This window comes from Equus przewalskii, chromosome 4 (assembly GCF_037783145.1).
Source record: "Equus przewalskii isolate Varuska chromosome 4, EquPr2, whole genome shotgun sequence".
NCBI classification, from domain to species: domain Eukaryota; kingdom Metazoa; phylum Chordata; class Mammalia; order Perissodactyla; family Equidae; genus Equus; species Equus przewalskii.
Window position 1 is genome coordinate 102,989,781 of NC_091834.1, and position 21,347 is coordinate 103,011,127.

At 35.7% G+C, this 21,347-nt stretch overlaps 1 protein-coding gene across 31 annotated transcripts in view; it reads right to left on the reverse strand.

Moving 5' to 3' along the window:
- The window catches only part of KMT2C (lysine methyltransferase 2C), a 269,708-nt gene that overhangs the window by 151,232 nt on the left and 97,129 nt on the right, over positions 1-21,347 (reverse strand). For all 31 annotated transcript variants that reach the window (XM_070616944.1, XM_070616935.1, XM_070616929.1 and 28 more), the window contains exons 4-6: positions 18,578-18,778; positions 15,163-15,311; positions 13,927-14,036 (exon numbers count right to left, since the gene is read on the reverse strand). In XM_070616944.1, the coding sequence (XP_070473045.1) occupies positions 13,927-14,036; positions 15,163-15,311; positions 18,578-18,778 (460 nt within the window). The remainder of the gene's footprint in view (positions 1-13,926; positions 14,037-15,162; positions 15,312-18,577; positions 18,779-21,347) is intronic.

A 21,347-nucleotide genomic window follows, 5' to 3' on the forward strand; every position in this document is an offset into this window, starting at 1 on the left:
ACAGCATGGCTTTTGCCAAGCGGTACCACGTCCGCACCCAGGATCCAAACTGGTGAACCCCGGGCCGCCGAGAAGTGGAACGTGCGAACTTAACTGCTGCACCACCAGGCTGGCCCCTGCCTTGTTTTTACAATGAATACTGATATTGCTCACAATGTCCTCAACTTTTGAAACAACTATTCTTGCTGAAAGGCTAATAACCTTACACAAGTTTATTTTCTGTGCACACATTTCTTCAACAACTGTAGTCAAACACGATTTAATTAACTCACCACTGATAAACAGCTTTCCTTGCTTGGTTAATAAGTGAGCCACTCACAAACTTACTTTAGTTGTAGCCTCATTTTCATTTTTCCCTTTTGTAAAGAACTTCTGCTGTGATGAAATAGTCCATTTTAATTTACTTTTTTTTCTGATTGTTACTTTCCTGTGAGTTGGGAATAGTGTGATGACTGTTCAGCCTGGTAATGCTGACATACATTGTATTCTTTTAGTATAGCTTATAGAGTCCCACGACAATAAATATATTTGCCACCTAATTTGATAACAACAGAATCCACTCCATTATGCCTCAAAAGCACTACAGATAAAGTACACTTTTCTCTCCTTTTCTTGTTTTAACATGATAGGTTTGCAATAAAAGAAGTAAGATGCCAGGACAATACATGTGGTAATCAAACACTGATGACTCATAACTGGTCACTGTGATTTGTAGCATGTCCACAGGAGTGCAAAGGATATGCAGTCTCTCCAGCAACAACTCAACTCTATCACCGTGGTGCAACAGAAGCCATAGAAAATATGCAAATGAGCGAGTGTGGCCTTGTTCCAATAAAACTTGATTTATGGATACTAAACTTTAAATTTCATATGATTTTCATGTGTTATCAAACATATTCTCTTAATTTTTTAACCATTTGAAAATGGAAAAACCACCTTGGCTTGTGGGCCATTTAAACACAGACGGTGGGATGGATCTGACCCACAGGGCATAATCTGTAGCCTTTTGGGGTCCCAAATGAAAGTCTAAGTAATAATGGCCCCTAAAACCTGTTTCGTCTTCCTACCTCTATGGACTACCAGAAACTCTTCTCAGCTGGTGTTTTATGAACTGAACAAACGCCTCAAGGAGAAAACGAGAGTTCACATGCGGCTGCTCACTCAGCTAAGTCTTCCCTCTGGCTCTCACTCCCTCAAGTCGTCACCTGTCTGTCTATCCTCTAACACCTTTAAGAAGTTCTTTCAAAAAGCATTTTATCTAGCTTTTCTAGTTGAAGTTTTTCTGCTACAGGTTGAAGCAGAAGTAATACTTGAGCTACCAGCTATCAAGCTATATTTTATTAGAAAGCTACAGTGACCATGGTGTGATATTGTCACTGGGATATAAAACTAGAATGGAGAGCTTAGAAACAATTCACACATATATTGAACATTTGTTAGATGACAATTATATTTCAAATGAGTGGAAAAAAGAAAAGACATTTCAATAAATGACATAGCAACAATTGGCTCTCCATATGTGAGAAGATAAAATTGGACTCCTATAGGACAGAATACATAAAAATCAAAAACACTTAACTGTTATGGCAAAACTATAGAAATGAACTCCCATGTGATCAGGGACACATTAGAAACTACTAAGTGTCTTAATCTCTAAATAAATACATTATCATGATTCAAAATGCAAAACTTTCTAAAGGGCATACAATGAAAAGTCATCTTGTAGCCACACGGGATAAATTACCTAGAGGCAAAGAATTTTACCAGTTTCTTATGTGCCTTCAAAAGATATTTTATGCATAGGTAAGTCATGTTATTCTCCACCCCCACCCCTACACTTTACATCAAAGGGATTCTTCACAATATCAAAGAATACCACTTACCTTATCACAGAGGTAAGTTCATTTCTTTAAATCAAACTTAATTAAAACTAAAAAGAAAGATTAAAAAGAAATTATGACATTTACTGAGAAAAGAAGTCAGGCCAAAGATATCTTCACTGAATGGGCCTTCCAAATTTAACTATTATTTTACCAAATAGGCATATCAAACTCAATCTTCCAAAACAGAAATTTGTGTTTTCCTCTTAGCTTCCACTCAACTTAATTCCCAATAAAAATTTAAGAATCAAGTTGACAAGGTAAAAGGAAACAAAGACCAATGTTTAGGTATCAGTATACCTCACAGCATTCCAAGATCAAATCTTAGATTATCTTGCTGTATCCAGACTTTGTAATTAGTATTTTGACAAAATAATCCATAATTGATCTTTGATGTCTTCCTTATAGCCTTGCATTTTAGAGGAAAGAGACAATATAATTTCTTACTATATCAAATGAAGAAACAGTACAGACAGGTAGCATGACTTGGTGAATATGTCACCTGACATTAGCTAACAATGTCAGACACAGAAGAAGTAGTCAAAATTCCTAATTCTCTCCCATTAAATATGTAATTATGTTTTGTTTAGAAAAGCTTACAGTACAAATACACATTTGAAGTCGTTGACCTTACCTCCTTAAATCTATTAATGCAGACTCAGTAATTCCTAGTACACTTCCTATAACGTTTATTCTATGTCGCATCCATCTCTTCACTGTACTTCTTCCTCTGAACATTGGCTACAGGGGTCAATCTTCCATCTTCTTTTCTCTTGTTTAATGTTCTCCACTGGCAGTTTGATCTGCTGTCACTGCTAGTTAGGAAATTGTCTATGATTCCAACCCTAACATTAGCTCCATCAACGTTTCGTGGGTTTTAAGGTTCAGCACAGGCAAAACAAAACTCTTAATTTTCCCACATACTCAGGCTTGAACCTACAGACATCTGCAACTCCATCTAACTCATAAGGAATGCAATACTCGTCATTCCATCCCTAAAACACTCTATCTTTACATCTCCCACATGATACCTAAACTCAGAAACTTACATTCATTGACCTTTAATTATAGCAGTAATCCTAAACCTTTTTGTGTTCAAATACACCTCTTCCAATTTAACTACAAAGGCTGGAAGAGTTCAGATATGTTAATGCTGCTCTTCCTACTAAGAAACTTCATTAATGAAATTCCTCACCTTGGCATGCAAAGATAGGAACCTTAGCCATTCCTATTTCCCACTCTTCCCCCCATACTCATTCTCCACTCATTCTCAGACATGTGCTATTTTTCCAAAATCAACATGCTCTCATACTTTAAAATTTTGTTCAAGATGACCCTTTCTAGACTCTCTCTGTTAACCTATCAAAACTTACCCATCCTCCAAGCACCATCTTAAATCTTTCCTACTTTTTAAGTATTTTCAGGTTCCTTTCAGTCAAAATATGTTTTCAATAATAGACACTGTTAGTTACCTAGAAAACACCCAACCCATCTCCTTTCTTCCTAAGGATCTCAGTTTTATTCAGATATCCACCCCTCCTCCAAGCAGCAATGTGCTTCAGAAAGGGTAGGTACTGTTCCCAGCCCCACAGGAGAATCACAGTCTAATCAAACAGTGGTTGTCCCAACACTTTCACTGATGATTGGTTTAAGGCGTGAACATAGGAGGTAATTCTAGTTAATGAGATGTTAGGAGAAATCTGCTAGGGTAGAGGAGAGTGTATGGAAAGAATTTTCCTTAATTAAAATAATAATAAAGAAAAGGTTCTCTTTTTTTCTGTCTCTAAATGTTATGAGGCTGTGATGCTTAGGGCTTCTGCAAACATCTTTTGACTATGAAAGGAAGTGGACCAAGGAAGACACCAGTATACTGTGGACGCACAATGTAAAGAAAGTAAGAACCCATCAACTTGGCATCATGAAGCCACTAGACTACCCATCAACCTAACTCCTGGTTTCCTACTGTGAAAAATATCCAGCACCCAACAAGGTAAAACTTCAAATAAAGATTACCAGGCATACAAAGAAGCAGGAAATCACAACCCAAAGTGAAAATGACCAAAACTGACACAGATGTTAAAATTAGCAGATAAGGACATTAAACCAGTTATTAGAAGTGTATTCAATATGTTCAAAAAGTTAAGTAAACACATGGAAGAGACTCAAATCAAACTGCATAAAATAAAAACAATATCTGAAATGAAAATTACATTGGCTATGATTAACAGCAGATTAGAAACTGCAGAGGAAAGGATCAGTGGTCTTGAAGACATAAAAACAGAAACTAAAATTAGGCACAAAGAGGAAAAAGAATCTAAAAAAGTGAAAAAAGCATTAGTGAGGAGCAAGACAACTTCAAATAGCCTAATACTTAGGTAACTGGAATCCCCAAAAGAAAGGAAAGAAAGGAGGAACAGGAAAATTATTTGAAGAAATAATTGTCAAAAACTTTCTAACCATAATGAGAACTATAAACTCACAGATCCAAGAAACTCAACAAACCCCAAGCATAAGAAACACGCAAAAAATTACACTAAGGCATAACATAATCAAATTGTCCCAAATCAGTGAGACAATATTAAAAGTATTCAGATAAAAAGACATGTTATGTATAGAGGAACAAAGATGAGATGACACCAGATTGTTCATCAGAACAATGCAAATAAGAAGATTGCAGAACAACATCTTTAAAGAACTGGAAGAAAAAAGTCAAGGAGAGTTCTATACCTGGCAAAATATGTTTCAAAAATGAAGGTGAAATAAAGGTACTTTGGAAATATAAATGCTGAAAGAATTCATCACCTGCAGACCTGTACTGCAAGAAATGTTAAAGAATATCCTTCAGGCAGAAAGAAAATGATACCAGGTGAAAATATGAATTTACACAAAGGAATGAGGAGCTCCAGAAGGGGTAACTACATGGATAAATATATTTTTTTCTTATTATTTAAGTCTATTTAAAAGATATCTGTTTAATCAAAATTAACAATAATATCTTACAGACTAACAAAACATATGAAAAAGTCAAATGCATGACAGCAATAGCACAAAGTCCAGGAGGTTAAAAATGGAAGGAAATGGAAGTAGATTTCTATCATACACGAAACTATGTAATATCACTTGAAGGTAGACTATGATAAGTGAAAGATGTATACTACAAATCCTAAAGCAACTAATGAAATAACAAAACAAAGGCTTCTAGGTAATAATCCAAAAGAGGATATAAAGTGAAATCATAAAAAATGCTCAATCCAAAAGAATGCAAGAAAAAAAGAAACAAATAACAGAGACAAATAGAAAAAAATAGGAAGACAATCACATTAAATGTACATGGCCGAAACATTCCAATCAAAAAGCAGAGATTCCCAGATTAGATTTTAAAAAGCAAAACCAGTCCCTGAAAGAAATGCACATTAAATATAAAAATATAAATAGGTTAAAATAAAAGGATGGAATAATATATACCATGCTTACCCTAGTCAAAAGAAAGCTGGAGTGGATATATTAATATCAGACAAAGCAGATTTCAGAGTGAAATACAGGATTTTTTTGTTACTCACAGTCACAAGTATCCTAATCAATATCTTTCCTCTAATCAAAGTCACAAAGTTGTTTTACACAACCACTATGACACTTATCACACCATGTCTATGATGGGGAATAATTCAATGTTGTATAGTAAAAACCACCTACTACAGTCCTGTAGACAGAAATACATTGAAATTGAGACACAATCCAATTTTAGTACTGTGCAAAAAAAGGGTTAACAATAGCAGGCCTGAGACTCCTCTCCTTAGAAAGGCCTGCGTGAACAGCTGACATCAGGGAACTTGGATTTCAGAAGGGCTCCCACAGTTCCCTAAGTGACAAAGGCAGTCTACTGTGCCTAGACTATCTGTGCACACAATGTGGCTTTCCTTCTGGTATGTGCTAGGCAGAGGGTACCTATGTGATAAGCCCCCAGTAAAGACCTTGAGCTTCTTGGGGCAGGAGCGTTGCACACACATTGCTGCATTTTCATTGCTGGGGGAAGAGGGTGCTGTTTGACCCCTCATGGCAGGGAAAGTGCCTAAGGAAGTCTGCGCTTGGATTCTTCCAGACCTTGTCAATGTCCTTTTCTATTGAAACCCTTCCATTACACATCCTTAGCACATCCCAGCAGTAAGTCTCAGCCATAACTGAACTCTCTGCGGAGCCCTGGGAGTCCTTCTAGTGAGCCTCCAGCGTGGAGGCAGTCGTGAACCCCCAAGAGAAACAAGAGAATGCGGACCTGTGAATGTTTGCTCCTTCCTCTTAAAAAACTGCAGGAGAAAATGAATAATACATACTTTGATAATTTTTTTTTAATTTGTACTGCAAAACACTAGGATTACATAAAAAACAGTACTAGACAACATTATTGCTAAAATAGGGACTTACAAATCACACCTTACATAAAGATGCAGACTAATATTTTAAATGATCTTATATAAACCTACTGTCAGTTGGTTAGAGGAGGGGTGTGGAGAGAGACTTCTACCGTATACTGATTAATTTTTTTTACCAAAATTACATTTATACTACATTGCTTATCTACATTCTTAATGTGTACCGCAACTTTATTATAGAAAAGCTATTTATATTGTTCTCTTTCACAGTCTACAAAAAGAACCCAAACTATAAAAAGCTTACAACTCTTCTCACAGAACTCAGTTGGTTTTACACAGACATCTGGCACAAAATAAGTGTAATACAATGGAATTTCAATGTGGACTGGTGGCAGGAGAGGAGGGTGGAAAAACATAAAAAGTTTTCAATTCTAAGTAGGGAGATGACATGAGTAATTTTTCAATGTTTTATTTGCAGAGAACATTTGATTCAGAACTAGTTAAAGAAACAGAAACACAAGTTTGAGGTTTAAGGGTTATTTCTTCTGGGGGGCAATGAGCAGAGAGCAGGAAAGATGGGCTTCAGGTAAATAAATGATCAAACATCTATGCAGAATTAAACTACTCCCCTGGTAATATTCAAACTATCCAGACTTCCACGATGTTGGTAGCACCCCCAGGGCTCCAAAGAGGAAATTAAAGGAAAAACACCAAAACACTTCCTGAAACAGAGGTTCACAGGTGAGCATATTCTTCCATCTAGCAAAAGATACAGTTCCCCCCTGGAAAAACTGAAAAACAATCTGAGGGAAATCCCAGAAAAACTAAATTGCTTGATAAAGAATGCCATTTAACATGTGAGGAAATTATATTAAATACACTAATTTTATAATAGGAATAATATTACTCATTAAACCAAGATTTTTTAATCTCAGCACTACTGACATTTTGAGCTGGGTAATTCTTTGTTGTGGGAGGCTGTTCTGTGCCTTGCAGGACGTTTAACAACAGCCACTAGGTGCCAGTAGCACATGCTCCATTCAAGCTAATGTACTCCATATCCTCTTTCATTGGTAAATTCCATTCATGCACTCATTCATCCCGTAAATGACTCTCTTGTGTTCCAGGTACTTTGTTAGGCACTAGAGACAAAATAATAAACCAAAACAGATATTATCCATGCCCTCATGGTGCTTACAGCCCTGGTTGGGGGGGACCAAAATTAACAAAAGACTCTCACAATGTAAATTTACAAATGTTGGTAAGTGACATAAAGGAGAAAGACATATTCTAATGAGAAGGTATAATATAGATGCATGCTCAAATATTTCTTATTGAAAGATGTGCACAGTCAGAAAGTTTAGGGAATACTGCAACCCTTCCATATGAGCTTTGTACTTTGTTCTCTTCCACCTTCTTAGACTGAAAGGCCTGATTCTAACTTCAGTTTATTTCAATGTCTGTCATAGGTCTGGGGTTTTTTTTTTAAAGAAAGAGGATTCTCACAAAAATAGATCTAAACAGAAGTACTGCATCATTTCCATAACCATTTTTCAATCCCAATCAAAATTATCGAAATTTAACCAGTAAATTTTCACCTTCTGTAATCAAAAAGTATTCATTTTTTAAATTTTTAACAAGATGGCGTAAAACATACCAAAACTTTTTAGAAAATTTTAAACAGATCAGGGAATTCTATATCTAAAATTTTTTGGCAACAAACATGAGAACAATTTTTTGGTCAGCTGGTTGTTTTTTACAGACTTCCATTGTTTCTGGCAATAAAACATCAATAGAAATAATTCCAACCAGCCATTTTCAAAATACTCAACCTCCAGCACAGGTTTCTTTGAAAAGTCATTACACTCTCATTGTTGAAATGTCACCTTTATCTTAAAGATGCAGATGAAACGTTTATTTTCTTTGAAAACAGAGGAAGGTATAATACATTCGACCACATATCATAATAAAGGTCAACAAATTTAGAACATCTGTCTTTTGGTAAAATAAAAATGTATTGTAAAATACTGATACATGCTACACACAGATGAACCTTGAAAACATGCGAGGTGAAAGGAGGCCGACTACATATGCTATGATTTCACATATGAAATGCCCAAAACAGGCAAATCACAGAGACAGAAAATAGATGAGCTGTTGCCAGGTGCCAGGAGAAAGGAGAAACGGGTACAGGGTTTCTTTTTGGAATGATGAAAATATTCAAAAGACAGATAATGGTGACAGTTCCACGACTCTGTGAATATACTAAAATCCACTGAAATATACACTTTTAAAAGGTGAGTTTTACAATGTGTGAATTATATTTCAATAAAGCTTTTATAAAGAAAAAAACAAAATGAAAACGTATTCTAAGTTCAACAGCACTTTTATACACTTTGCCCCTAGGGAACCTTTCGAGATCTCAAAGATTTTCACTGTCACTGCTCCCCTGTCCCTAGCTGCTTATGTAAAATTGTAAACATTTAGTCTAAGATTTTTTGGCAATTATAAATTTATAAACTTGTATAACATTAACCATATTGGTGACCTCCTTTAACACTCTGGCACTTCAGACTTCTTTCTTATAATTATGAACGATTGCATGAATGTGCTTTAGTGCTATTCTGGGCTACAAATATTCATTGAGGAATGACCAAAACAGAAAAAGATTCTTGCTGCAATGGCACTACTATTCTAGTGAGGGGAGATTAACAAGATTATTTAGTAAATATACATTATGTTAGATGGTGCTAAGTGCAAAGGAGGAAAGAATCTATCAGGGACATTAGAGGAGGAGGAGGCACTTGACATTTTCAATAGGGAGCCCAGCAAAGCCCTCACTGATAAGGTAACCCTTGAATAAATACCTAAAGGAAAAGAGGGAGCAAGCCATGCATATATCTAAGAAGAATATTCAACAAAGAGGGAACAAGGACTGCAAAGGCCCTGAGGTGGATCTATGTCTAGTGTATTTGAGGATGACCAAGGTCAGTGGGGCTGAAAGAAGCAAATGAGGGGAAGAGTTATGGTGGGTGATGTCTTAGTAATGGTGGGGGGTGAAGATCATGGAGAGCCCTGTCGGTTAGGAAGGACTGGCATTTTTTTCTCGGAATGAAATGGGAAGTCACTGAAGAGTGTTAGATAGAGGAGTGATGTGATTTGATTTATGCTGCTTATTTATTTATATCAATACAGACTCAAGAGTACTTATTTTATTCTTTGGATTAAAATCCAGTATCATCATTTATTTTTCATTTTTTTAAAGATTGGCACCTGAACTAACAACTGTTGCCAATCTTTTTTTCTTCTTCTTCTTCTTCTTCTTCTTCTTCTTCTTCTTCTTCTTCTTCTCCCCATACCCCCCAGTACACAGTTGTATATTCTAGTTGTGAGTGTCTCTGTGCTATGTGGGACGCCGCCTCAGCATGGCCTGACGAGTGGTGCCATGTCTGCGCCCAGGATCCAAACTGGCAAAACTCTGGACCACCGAAGCGAAGCACAGGAACTTAACCACTCAGCCACTGGGCCAGGCCCTCATCATTATTTTTTATTGTTGCTCACATTGGTACAGCTCTTAGGATCTCCTTCAGGTTGGCTCCTATGCTTCTAACAAGTCCCCATCTTTTTGAGCACTTCCTTACTTTCTGGCACCTCACCTTGTTATTTTTCCTGCAGCATGAACTACTTCTCAAGGAGCCAGGGGGCCAGCCCCGTGGCCGAGTGGTTAAGTTTGCATGCTCCGCTTCAGCGGCCCAGGGTTTCGCCGGTTCGAATCCCGGGCACAGACACGGCACCGCTCTTCAGGGCATGCTGAGGCGGCGTTCCACACAGAACCACCAAAGGCACTCACAACTAGAATATACAACTATACACTGGGGGGCTTTGGGAAGAAGGGAAAAAAAGAAAAGACTGGCAACAGTGGTTAGCTCAGGTGCCAATCTTTTAATAAAAAAAACAAAAGAAAAAAAACGAGCAAGATTCGTTTTATTGGAGAAGAGTGGTTAGAAACCAAGATCTGGGAACAAGGTGTCCTCACTGCTACTGGGGTCATTGCTTCCAGGCCTTCACAGCAGAGAGAGCTAGGAAATATATGTATGCGTACCAACCCACGCATATACATACATCTATATTTCTGTATGTCTGCATAAATATTAAAAACCATGAGTTTATATTGATATCTCTGATTCCATTCCAAAACCACAAAATTCATTTTAGCCTTATTTGTAGCTCCTTTCTCCAACACTGAAAAACCTAATTCTCATTGTCTACCATATATTTATTTATTTGCTCACTTACAGTATACACATAAAGTAGTTTCAGAATTGCTAACCCGTACCCCTGTGAGAAACACCTGTGTCACCAGATAACACAGTATGTGCAGTTCCTTGTCTTTAGCTCAACGGGTACCCAGTTAAGATACTGTTTTCCAGTTACTTAGGTTAGCTCTTTTCCTCCCTATCCCCTTCAGTGTGAATTTTGCTACTCCTTTTTGCGTTTCTCCATTTTCTAGATGGTTGTAACTGCTTATTTAGAGGGTATGTGAAACAATTCTATCATTTTAAGAGTCAGAGCTATGCAAAAAGATATATCTGAGAAGTGTAGGTCACACTTCATCCCTGCTACAACAATCCCACTATCGTCTTCTTCTAACCTCCTTCCCACTCATCCTCCATAGACAACCAGTCTCTTTAGTTTCCAGTTTATCTTTCTTGTATTTCTTTTCCAAAAACTAGCATATGCATGTATATTTTCTTATATCTCATTCTTTCTTACATAAAAGGTTGCACACCATAAATGGTCTTTCGCAGACTTTTTTTGTTCCACTTAAAAATATATTGGAAACCATTTCACATCAGTTCATAGAGATACTCCTCGACGTATTTTTACAGCTGCACAGGATTCCACTGTGTGAACCATACCATAGTTTATTCAATCATTCTACTCTGTGTAGTCATTTAGGTTGTTTCCAGAATGTTGCAAACTAAGCACTGCTGCAATTATTAACTTTTAATAGCACAAGTATTTTGTATTACTGGAGGTACATTTTCAGGATAGATTCCCAGGAAGGTCAAGAGCTAAATGCGTATGTGGTTTGTTAGGTATTGCTAAATTTCCCTCCAGAAGATATGTACCAATATGCATTCCCACCAGCAAACTATAGTGCCTATTTCCCCACAGCCTTATCAGCAAATGTGTTGTTATATGTCTGAATTTTTGTCAGTGAGACAAACTCTTCTTTTCTTAGGGGCAAACTAAAATAGTTCTAGCTAAGTAATCTATCCTGTGCCTATTTGATAAAGGAGAAAACCAAAAAACAGAAGAAATGGCAACAAAAGACTGACAATACTGTAAGTTTTGATTGAGTAATGTAGTGGAGAAGGAAAGGTCTGACAATACTGCCACTAGTTTCCTTCTAATCTCATCTCTCCATCTACTCCAAGTACAGTCGTGCATCGCTTAATGATAGGGACACGTTCTGAGAGATGCATCATCGGGCAATAACTGTCACTGTGCGAACAACACAGAGTGTACTGAAGGGAAACAAAATCTGCCATCCCAAAATGTGTCTCTTTAACATGAGGATTATTTTAATAGGCTGATTATTTTTTAAAAACAAAAACTCAGAAAGTTTTTCTTTGTATCTCCCCCTTAACTGCCTAAAATGATTCAGATGAAAAAACCTGCCTCAGGAGAAGAGCTATCACCTTAGCAAAACACAATCTGGGTGGTAGACAGGGAGGCACCTAGAAAAGCCTGTTTGTTGGCTCCCCTCTGTGCTCTTCTGTTTCTGTGTGGCCAAACACTTGTTTTCCAAAGGTTTGCTCCTTTTCACCTTCCTGTGAATTCCTCCCTTCCCCTTGAAGTCCCTGCCTCTCCCCAGCCCAACATCTTCTTTTGTCTTTAGCTAAGGATGATATTTAAGGTGAGGGCTTTGGTCATTTTGGCAAGTTACTCAGTTTTCCTGGGTTTCTCCCATGTATACATGTTATTAAACTTTTGTCTTTCTCCTGTTACTATGTCTCATGTCAATTTAATTCTTAGACCAGCCAGAAGAACCTAGAAGGGTAAAGGAAAATTTCTTCCTCCCCTACAGCACTTACACAAACCTAGGTGGTATAGCCTACGCATACCTAGGCTATATGGTACTAATCTTATGGCACCACCATCAAATATGTGGTCTGTCGTTGACCAGAACATCATTATGCAGCGCATGACTGTACTCCATCTGCATTCTACCTGCTTGGGCCCACTCAATACTAATACCCAGATAAAGTGAAAGAATGCATGTCTTCCATGGCCTTGATTCCTGTCAGAGTTAGGGCATAGCCCTAATCTCTAAATTCCATTTAAATATTATTCAGTAAGTATTTAAAGAATTAAAATGCTATCTTCTGTCCAAAAAGGACAGGATGAGGCAAGCTTTCTTTTATGTACCTTCTTAGTGAAGAAAGCTAGGAAATACATGTATACATACTGACTCAAGTATATACACACATCTATAGATCTATATTTCTGTATTTGTATAAATATTAAAAACCATGAGTTCATATTGATTCCTCTGATTCCAATCGGCCACCACAAAGCTCATTTTAGCCTTTGTTCATTGCCTTTCTTGTAAAACTTTTCACCGTCACCAAATAATCCAAAGCTACTTCTGAAGTAGTTCATGAAGAAATAGCGCTCGTTGGTCTATCACAGTCTGGATCTGGCCATCTCAGTATGTTCGGACTGTGGAATTTACCATTATGCATTATATTGCTCAAAATTTGGTAACATAAGCATTTAAATGTAATGTCACCTTTCCAAAACAAGCACTCTATCTAATGTGACTAATCTTGAGGTGAGATGTACTCATCCATATAAATTAGATCATTTTGATAATTTGAGTAAAGCTAATGTTATAATAATTGAATAATTACTTGAATCTAAGTCCTTGTCCCAACTATATTTTTGAAAGTTTTACCTATATTCCATCTATATATATATAATTTCTATGGTCAAAAATTCTATTTTTAATATTCCTTTGGAAAGACTGTTTCATTTCTCCTAAATATACTTGTCAAAAACCAAAGGGAATTTGTAGTCAGCAAAGCAATTTCACTTCATAGCGTTTGTTGGTTTATAGAAGGAAGGTAAATATTGCATTTATTTTTGTGCTCATTTCAAAATTACATGAAAATCACAGTGAAAGCTTTAAAAGATGGGAGAGTGTGTATATGATATTACTTTGGGATAGTGCCAAAGAGATGAACTGAACTGCCAACTTGATTGAAAAGAAATATTTTAATCAATTTTTAAAACATCAAAGAAAGCTAGTCCACATTGTAGACTAAAGACCTGTCAAATCTGTCTCTCTCGTTTTAAATCTTCATCAAATAGTTCTGTCTTAAAGAATAACAACATGGACATATAAGCTTAATTAGGAATTTTCAGTTCTAAAAATTTTAATTTCTGGTTTGAATGTAAAATATTTTTAAAGATTTACATTTACTGCACAACTTAACATTATGTTCTGGTGATCTGCACAAACTATTCTTGGATATAAATTAATAACTTCCTATTTTAAGAGTTTTTACTTTATAGTAATCATTTAATAGATAGTTCTTGCAAGTGAACCTTTTTGTTGACTAGAGTAAATTTATAAAGCTGTGGTTTAAATACTTCTTTCTTAAACTTACTTCTGTGCTCCCTGAGACAACAGCTTTGTCCACGTTCACTAATAATGATTCTTCCATCTGGCATACTCCCAGAGACCACTCCACACAACGGTGATGAGCCCAACAAGTGCCTAAAATGGTTAAAGTGAAAAGGAGCAAATGAATAAACATTAAATACGTTAACACTAATAAGTAAAGACATAAAGCCCTGAACTAACTCTAATGTCTAAATACACAATGGTATCCTATATTTGTGATATCACTAAAGCAGTCCTTCTCAAAATGTGGTCCAGTCTCTGGACCACAGCATCAGTATCATCTGGGACTTGTTAGAAATGCAAAACCAAGACGTACTGAATCAAAAACTCTTGCAGTGGTATCCAGAAATCTGTTTTAACAAGCCCTCCAGGTGATTCTAATGCAGATAAAAGTTTGAAAATCACTGAATTAGTGATTATTTCTTCAACCAAAACAAAAATTAGTTTTTAGTCATTTTATTTAAATATTACTATAAGATATTTTATTTGGTATCTTTACATAAAATATAAAGAACATTATTTATACTTTAAGACAAAGAGGATATATAGCAAATAATGTACATATAAACCTCTATTCTGCTCCATCCCACACCAAAAGCTTGTTTAAATTCTCTATCACATGGCACTTGACCCACTATCAATCAATATGCAGTTCAACTGTAGAATGAAACTTACTCAAACTCCCAACAGCACCACATCATGAGTATGCGTTACTATGCCATTATAACAGTATACCCACATCATGAGTATGCGTTACTATGCCATTATAACAGTAGACCCACATCATGAGTATGCGTTACTATGCCATTATAACAGTATACCCACATCATGAGTATGCGTTACTATCCCATTATAACAGTAGACCCACATGGCTAAGATCTATCGTCCTTTACCCCTACATTAAACAGACCTAGACTGCCATGTTCCCCAAGTTCTCACAGATCCCTTTAAAATCTTCTCTTTCCTCAACTGTCAGATCTCCATGGCATCGCTATCTACACAAGAGTAAATGCAAATATTTATAAAGCATCCAGTCCAGTGCTGGCCCTATGCAGATGGTAAACAAATTAGATAAACATAATTACACAATTTATTTTAAGCAGGCGTACTTAACAACATTTTTTACAATGTGATAATTATTTCTAGATGAAAAGTATTTACTATTTAGTTGAGAATTCACTAAACTTAAAATGCTTACAGAATCAAGACCAGTTCATACCTGTAGGATCAACTAAGGCTTGGACATCAATGGCATCTGGAAGGCCAACCAGACTGAGTTCATCCCATAATTTACCAGCCTGATCATCTGAAGCAGTCTGCGTGCTGACACTTACACAAGATACTATATTCTGCTGAGGAGATCGTTCTCTGGAAAAATAAAACAAAATAAAATCGATGCGAAAGTGATAAATAGAAAACTGTTTTGTTTTATAACAACTTAAATATAATGAATTGCCAAATCAATTTTAATTTATTAGGCATAAATGTCATAAAACAACTTTTAGAATACATCTGTCATTATTCATAGTACAATGTAAAACTGGATTGCTATAGTCTATCATGTAAGCAACAACTACAAAAAAAAGTCTCCAAATCCATAAGGAAGTATGAAAAATTATGGTTGGAAATTTATTTTGCCATTCTATAATTTTTTTTTAAAAAATTGACATCTAGTATTCTAATAGGAGCCATATTTTATCACAAAAAATGAATATTTCCTTTAGCCTTAGTTGAAATGCTTACAAAAACATAACCCAATCAAATCAGAAATTTTAACTTTATCATGAGGACTACCACAATAGATCTGGCAGTTAATTTTATGTAAAGAAAGGTTATTTCCCAGGGGAAATGAAAACCCACTACAAAGTGTGAAGAGGGAGGTAGTGGGAGCACAATGTCTCAGCTGGAGCTTTCTTACGGTCCCCTCGACAAATCTGGACAGCTGGTCTGTGACATGACGTTGCAAGAACTCTCTACCAAGACTACCTCACAATCAGAAGCAAAAAGCAGAAACAAAGTAGCTACTAGTGGCTTGGGGAATAAGGAAGATAGTGTAACAGCAAAATCTACAGTATAAAAATGAACACTGAATAAAGTATACAACATATGGGAGATTTCAGACTTCAAGGCCTTCAACTTCAGATATTAATTGAGATCATTAAGTAAACAAAGACTACTATTGTGTTTAAACATTAAATATGGGAAATCAGATGACTGGCACTAAAACTTTAATCTTCTCCTGATATCATAGTATTTAACCTGATCATAATTCTGGATTAAATCACTATTGAATATAGATCATAACTCACTGCACTTCTGTATGCTGGATATTTATCATGATTCCTATTAAGAGAAAATCAGCACAATGACCAGGGTACTAAACTTTTTTATACCTGGAATCATTGAAAGAAAAAAAGTATTAACATATTTCAATAAGTACATTTAAATATCAAACCATTTAAAAATAACCAGTATTTTTAAAGTTCAGCATTAGAAATGCATAGACTCACTTTTCTAAAAGTTTAGCATGCTATGCTAACTTTAAATTCTCATTTTTATAAAGGCCCACAGTAAAATGAGAACAAACTCTTTCCTATAAATATAATTTCCATTCCTATGAATATATTCTTCATTACTAATCATTGTTATTTTATTGGGAGAAAAAAAAGGCTAACAGTTCATCTACAAAGACTAATGTATTGTTTTAACATATCTTCTTTGCACTAGTATTTAATGGAGGGAATGGGTAAAAAAAATCAATAAAATGATTAACCAGTCTATTACTAACCAGCTCCTAACCAGCAGCTTAATCAAATTTTACCTTCAGGTTTTGCAGCTAGTTTGTATGTCAGTAAGATGCTGCTGTCAATCCTAAGGATGACAGCAACCCAGCTTAGGAAAGATCATCAAGAGAAGTCAGCTGAAATATACACCCCCCAAATTTTAAGTCCAAAACAAAAAGAGGAAAAGAATCCTTAATAATATATTCTTATATTTAGTGCACCAAGAGAGGAAAACTATGTTGAAAACCTCCTTTTCAAGTTAAAAAAAAAATTTTAACTAGCTGTTTATCTAGTTTATAATTTAGGTTTATAATTCACTAGTAATATTTTATAAATATGTAAAATCATTACCAAGCTAAACTAATTGTCCACCCCTAAATGATTTCCAAATTTTATAAATGTGCTTTATTCCTAAGGTCCACTAACTGGCTTGTAATCATTACTTAATAACTTGGTAAACACTAAGTGTATATAAAGACACTAATTAAACAAAGGCTATTTTTAAATAATTATCTTAGCTTATAAAAGTTCTCACTAAAAAATTAACTTAGTTTATAAAATAAGTAAGTAAATGAAGCCAAACTGTATTTCCCAGAACACGTGTACATATAATTGCCTTTATTCAAGACAGAGCATGAGGATATAAGATATAACCTGATCTAATCCATTAAATTTGCTAATTACTGATGGACATTATAAGTTTGCTGGACTTTCGATATATTTTATTAGGATGTAAGCATTGAGCTGATCACAAAAGGTAAAGCTCTTATATTTGATCTGGCTACGGCCTTTAAAGCACCAAGACTCTAAACATAGTACTTGTAAACCTTCTTGAGCTGTTCCACCTTAAATTCTTTTAAAAGATTATCTTTCTTGTTATTGTTTCATTTCCTACTTCAGGTCTTCAAGGCATTGGCAGCAGTCCAAACAAAGGAGCCAATCAAATCAGTACAACACAACAATGCCTTAATACTTAAATTTGGATAAAAGCCACATAACCACTTGGATGATTACATCATCACCCTCAAGGAGCAGAGCTGGTTAGCTTTCCAACTAAATTAATTTTTACACGTCTCTCATAGACTACAGAAACTTCCACGCCCTCAACTACCAGAGCCAGTCCACACATTAAGAGGGCCTTCAAACAAAATTCTACAACATAGAAAAGAATTTAACTCCAAAAGCAAACACATTAGACAAGCGTTTTGGGTAACAATAATGTCCATGAATGTATATAGTCAATACAAATATATTAGTAAATTCTTATTTCATTAAAAGAAGGTTATCTTCTTTAGCTTTAGAAAGGGCATTCTCAGAATATACTTACTTAGAAAGAAAGTAAGTTATTTATTATGGTAAGAGTTTACAGGACAGATCAATATTTTCTGAACCATAAAAATAAATAAATAAATGACACAAAGAATGTGAATAGTGAAAAACACTTTGGTTTTGCTATTCTGTTATGTTATCTTCTTACAAACAACTAAAAATTTAGAGGAAGAAAAGAAAGACTCCATTAACCTGTTTTATTTTCTTTCCATTTATAGTAAATTGCATGAACTCCCTTTAGGTTTATGTTATGTTCTTTAAAGTTTTCCTGTAAAAATTAACTTTTGTGACTTTGTTTATATACGTAAAACAAACTTTTTGTTAACTAAGAAAATGTTGAGAAAAGGAGTGTTTACTGGGTTAATGGTGAGTCATAAAGCTTTACTATGAACCTATAGATGTTGAAAACATGAGAAAAATGTTCATTAACAACGCCGTTTATAATATGCATAAACATTGCAATGAAAATAAATTATATATACTCTTACTGCATTCCAATCATTTAATTTCAAAATTGCTTACTTTCTCTGTCCTCTTTGTTTTCGTGGTGCTGAGTTTTGTATTTTCTCACAGGTTCCATTGCTGTTGTCATCAACGTCCTTCTTGTTAGAAGTTTGGCTTTTCCAGGGCAAGATAAATCCAGGCGTTACTCTAAATTGTTTCAAGTCCCCTTGTCCTAAGGAACTTTTTTCACCACAGTAACAAAAAGCACAGAGTTGTTCACTGGTAGAAACGAAATGTAAGGAAGACAGAAAAGGAAAAACTAGTTTTATTTAACTATTTTAAGAGACAGACAACTACAGATAGTTGTGCTTTAAAATTAAATATTATGTCTATAGCGCAAGCTAATTTTTTAAACGTCTATACCATAAGAACAATTAAGTTTAGTAACAATTATACATTTGAAATTCTACTTTTCCACAGTATGATTTTGTAAAGCAGTAAACATAGCAAACTAAAAGAATTCTAGTTTGTACTTATAAAAACAACTTTCATTTAAATGTGATTCAAGAAAACAGAGCATTAAAAAGAATAAGTGGGGGGGGGGGCAGCCCAGTGGCACAGCGGTTAAGTGCACACATTCCGCTTCGGCGGCCCAGGGTTCACCAGTTCAGATCCCGGGTGTGGACATGGCACCGCTTGGCAAGCCGTGCTGTGGTAGGCGTCCCACATATAAAGTAGAGGAAGATGGGCATGGATGTTAGCTCAGGGCCAGTCTTCCTCAGCAAAAAGAGGAGGATTGGCAGCACATGTTAGCTCAGGGCTAATCTTCCTCAAAGAGAAAAAAAAAAGAGTAAGGGGGCCGCCCCATGGCTGAGTGGTTAAAGTTCCATGTGCTCCTCTTCAGCAGCCCGGGTTCCTGGGTTCAGATCCCGGGCACAGACCTACTACTCCACTCACCAGCCATGCTGTGGTGGCATCCCACATACAAAATAGAGGAAGACTGGCACAGATGTTAGCTCAGGGCCAATCTTCCTTAAGCAAAAAAGAGGAAGACTGGCAACGGATGTTAGTTCAGGGTGACTCTTCCTCACCAAATAAATAAATAAATGAGAATAAAGGAAGTAAAGCTGAGGCTGGGGAAGAAGGTGGTTTAATGGATACTCAATTCCGTACCAGCTCTCTAAACAAGTGGTGACAAAGTTCTATTTAACTACTTGATGGAACGTCCTTCATGCATGATACATATACCAAACACACATCCACAAAATATAAATTCAAGTAGTTACTGAGTTAAGCAGTTAGTGACGGGGGAAAGTTAGTGAAAGGGTTTAACAGGAGTAGGAAAGGGATGAATGGGTGGAGCGCAGAGGATTTTAGAGCAGTGAAACTATTTCACATGACACACTGTAATGGCAGACACATGACATTATGCCTTTATCAAAACTCATAGAAATATATAACACAAATAATGAACTCTAGTGTAAACTATGGACTTTGGTTAATAATAATATATCAATACTGGTTTATCAATTGTAAGAAATGTACCACACTAATGCACAATGTCAATAATAGCGGAAATGGGGGGTGGGGGGAATGGAAACCCTCTGTACCATCTGCTCAATTTTTCTGTAAACCCAAAATTGTTCTAAACAATAAAATCTATTAATTAAAAAAACATTTAAAAAGTTAAAGGACAAAAAACCAATATATATTTATAGGATATATGCCTAACGAGGAATGCTTATAAAAACAGAATTTAAAGAACTACTCCTCTTGGATACATTTTCTCTTCACAACACATTTACGGCTGCGGTACCCAACTCTTTCTTCTCAGGTATTCAAGTTTCCACCATTACCTCTGCACTATTTACCCCATAAACTTTCATGATGTCTTGCATTAACAGATGATAGAAATAATCTACAATCTTTTCAGGAGATTGTTTTTAACTTAAGCTAAATTCATATTGGGCCTCTCAACTAATTATCTTCTGTTTACGAAAGTTACCTATTTAAATTTTTCCAATATTACCTATTTCAATTTCATAATAAACTGTTGCCCACTGATATTGAGACATATAACAACACATAATTAAATGTGGTCTATTTTGAGAAAAATAAGGCCAAAAAGGAAAAAAAGCTTTTTTTCTTCTTGCCTAAAAGATACTACCACCAGTATCCTTTGCTAGTATCCTACTAATTTTGTAATTTTCTTATTTATAATTTTCTCTACGTTATTAAACTTACATTTCTTTCATCAAATCCCATTTCTGGTTTGTCTCTTCCCCTAGAAACATTATCTATGAGGAGCAACAATCAGACTGACATCATAATCATCATAATAATAGTGGTTATATGACCGTATACAATTGTCCAAACTACTAAATGGGTGAATTTTACTCTATGTAAATTGAAGCTTAATTTTTTTAAATGGGAAAAAAAGTTAGGGGACCAAGACAAAGAAAACAGAAATAGGAAGTATATATTTAAAATTACTAGAAAATGGGGGCCGGCCCAGTGGCGCAGGAGTTAAGTTCGCACAGTCCGCCTCTTGGCAGCCAGGGGTTCACCGGTTAGGATCCCGGGTGCAGACATGGCACTACTTGGCATGCCATGTTGTGGTAGGCGTCCCACGTATAAAGTAGAGGAAGATGGGCATGGATGTTAGCTCAGGGCCAGGCTACCTCAGTGAAAAGAGGAGGCCTGGCAGTAGTTAGCTCAGGGCTAATCTTCCTCAAAAATAAAATAAAAAAAAATTACTAGAATATGGAATGCTAGATGAGAAATGCAAAGAGACATGAAAAGTATGATAAAGTACTAATAAGACTAAGAAATCAATCAGACCTGTAGG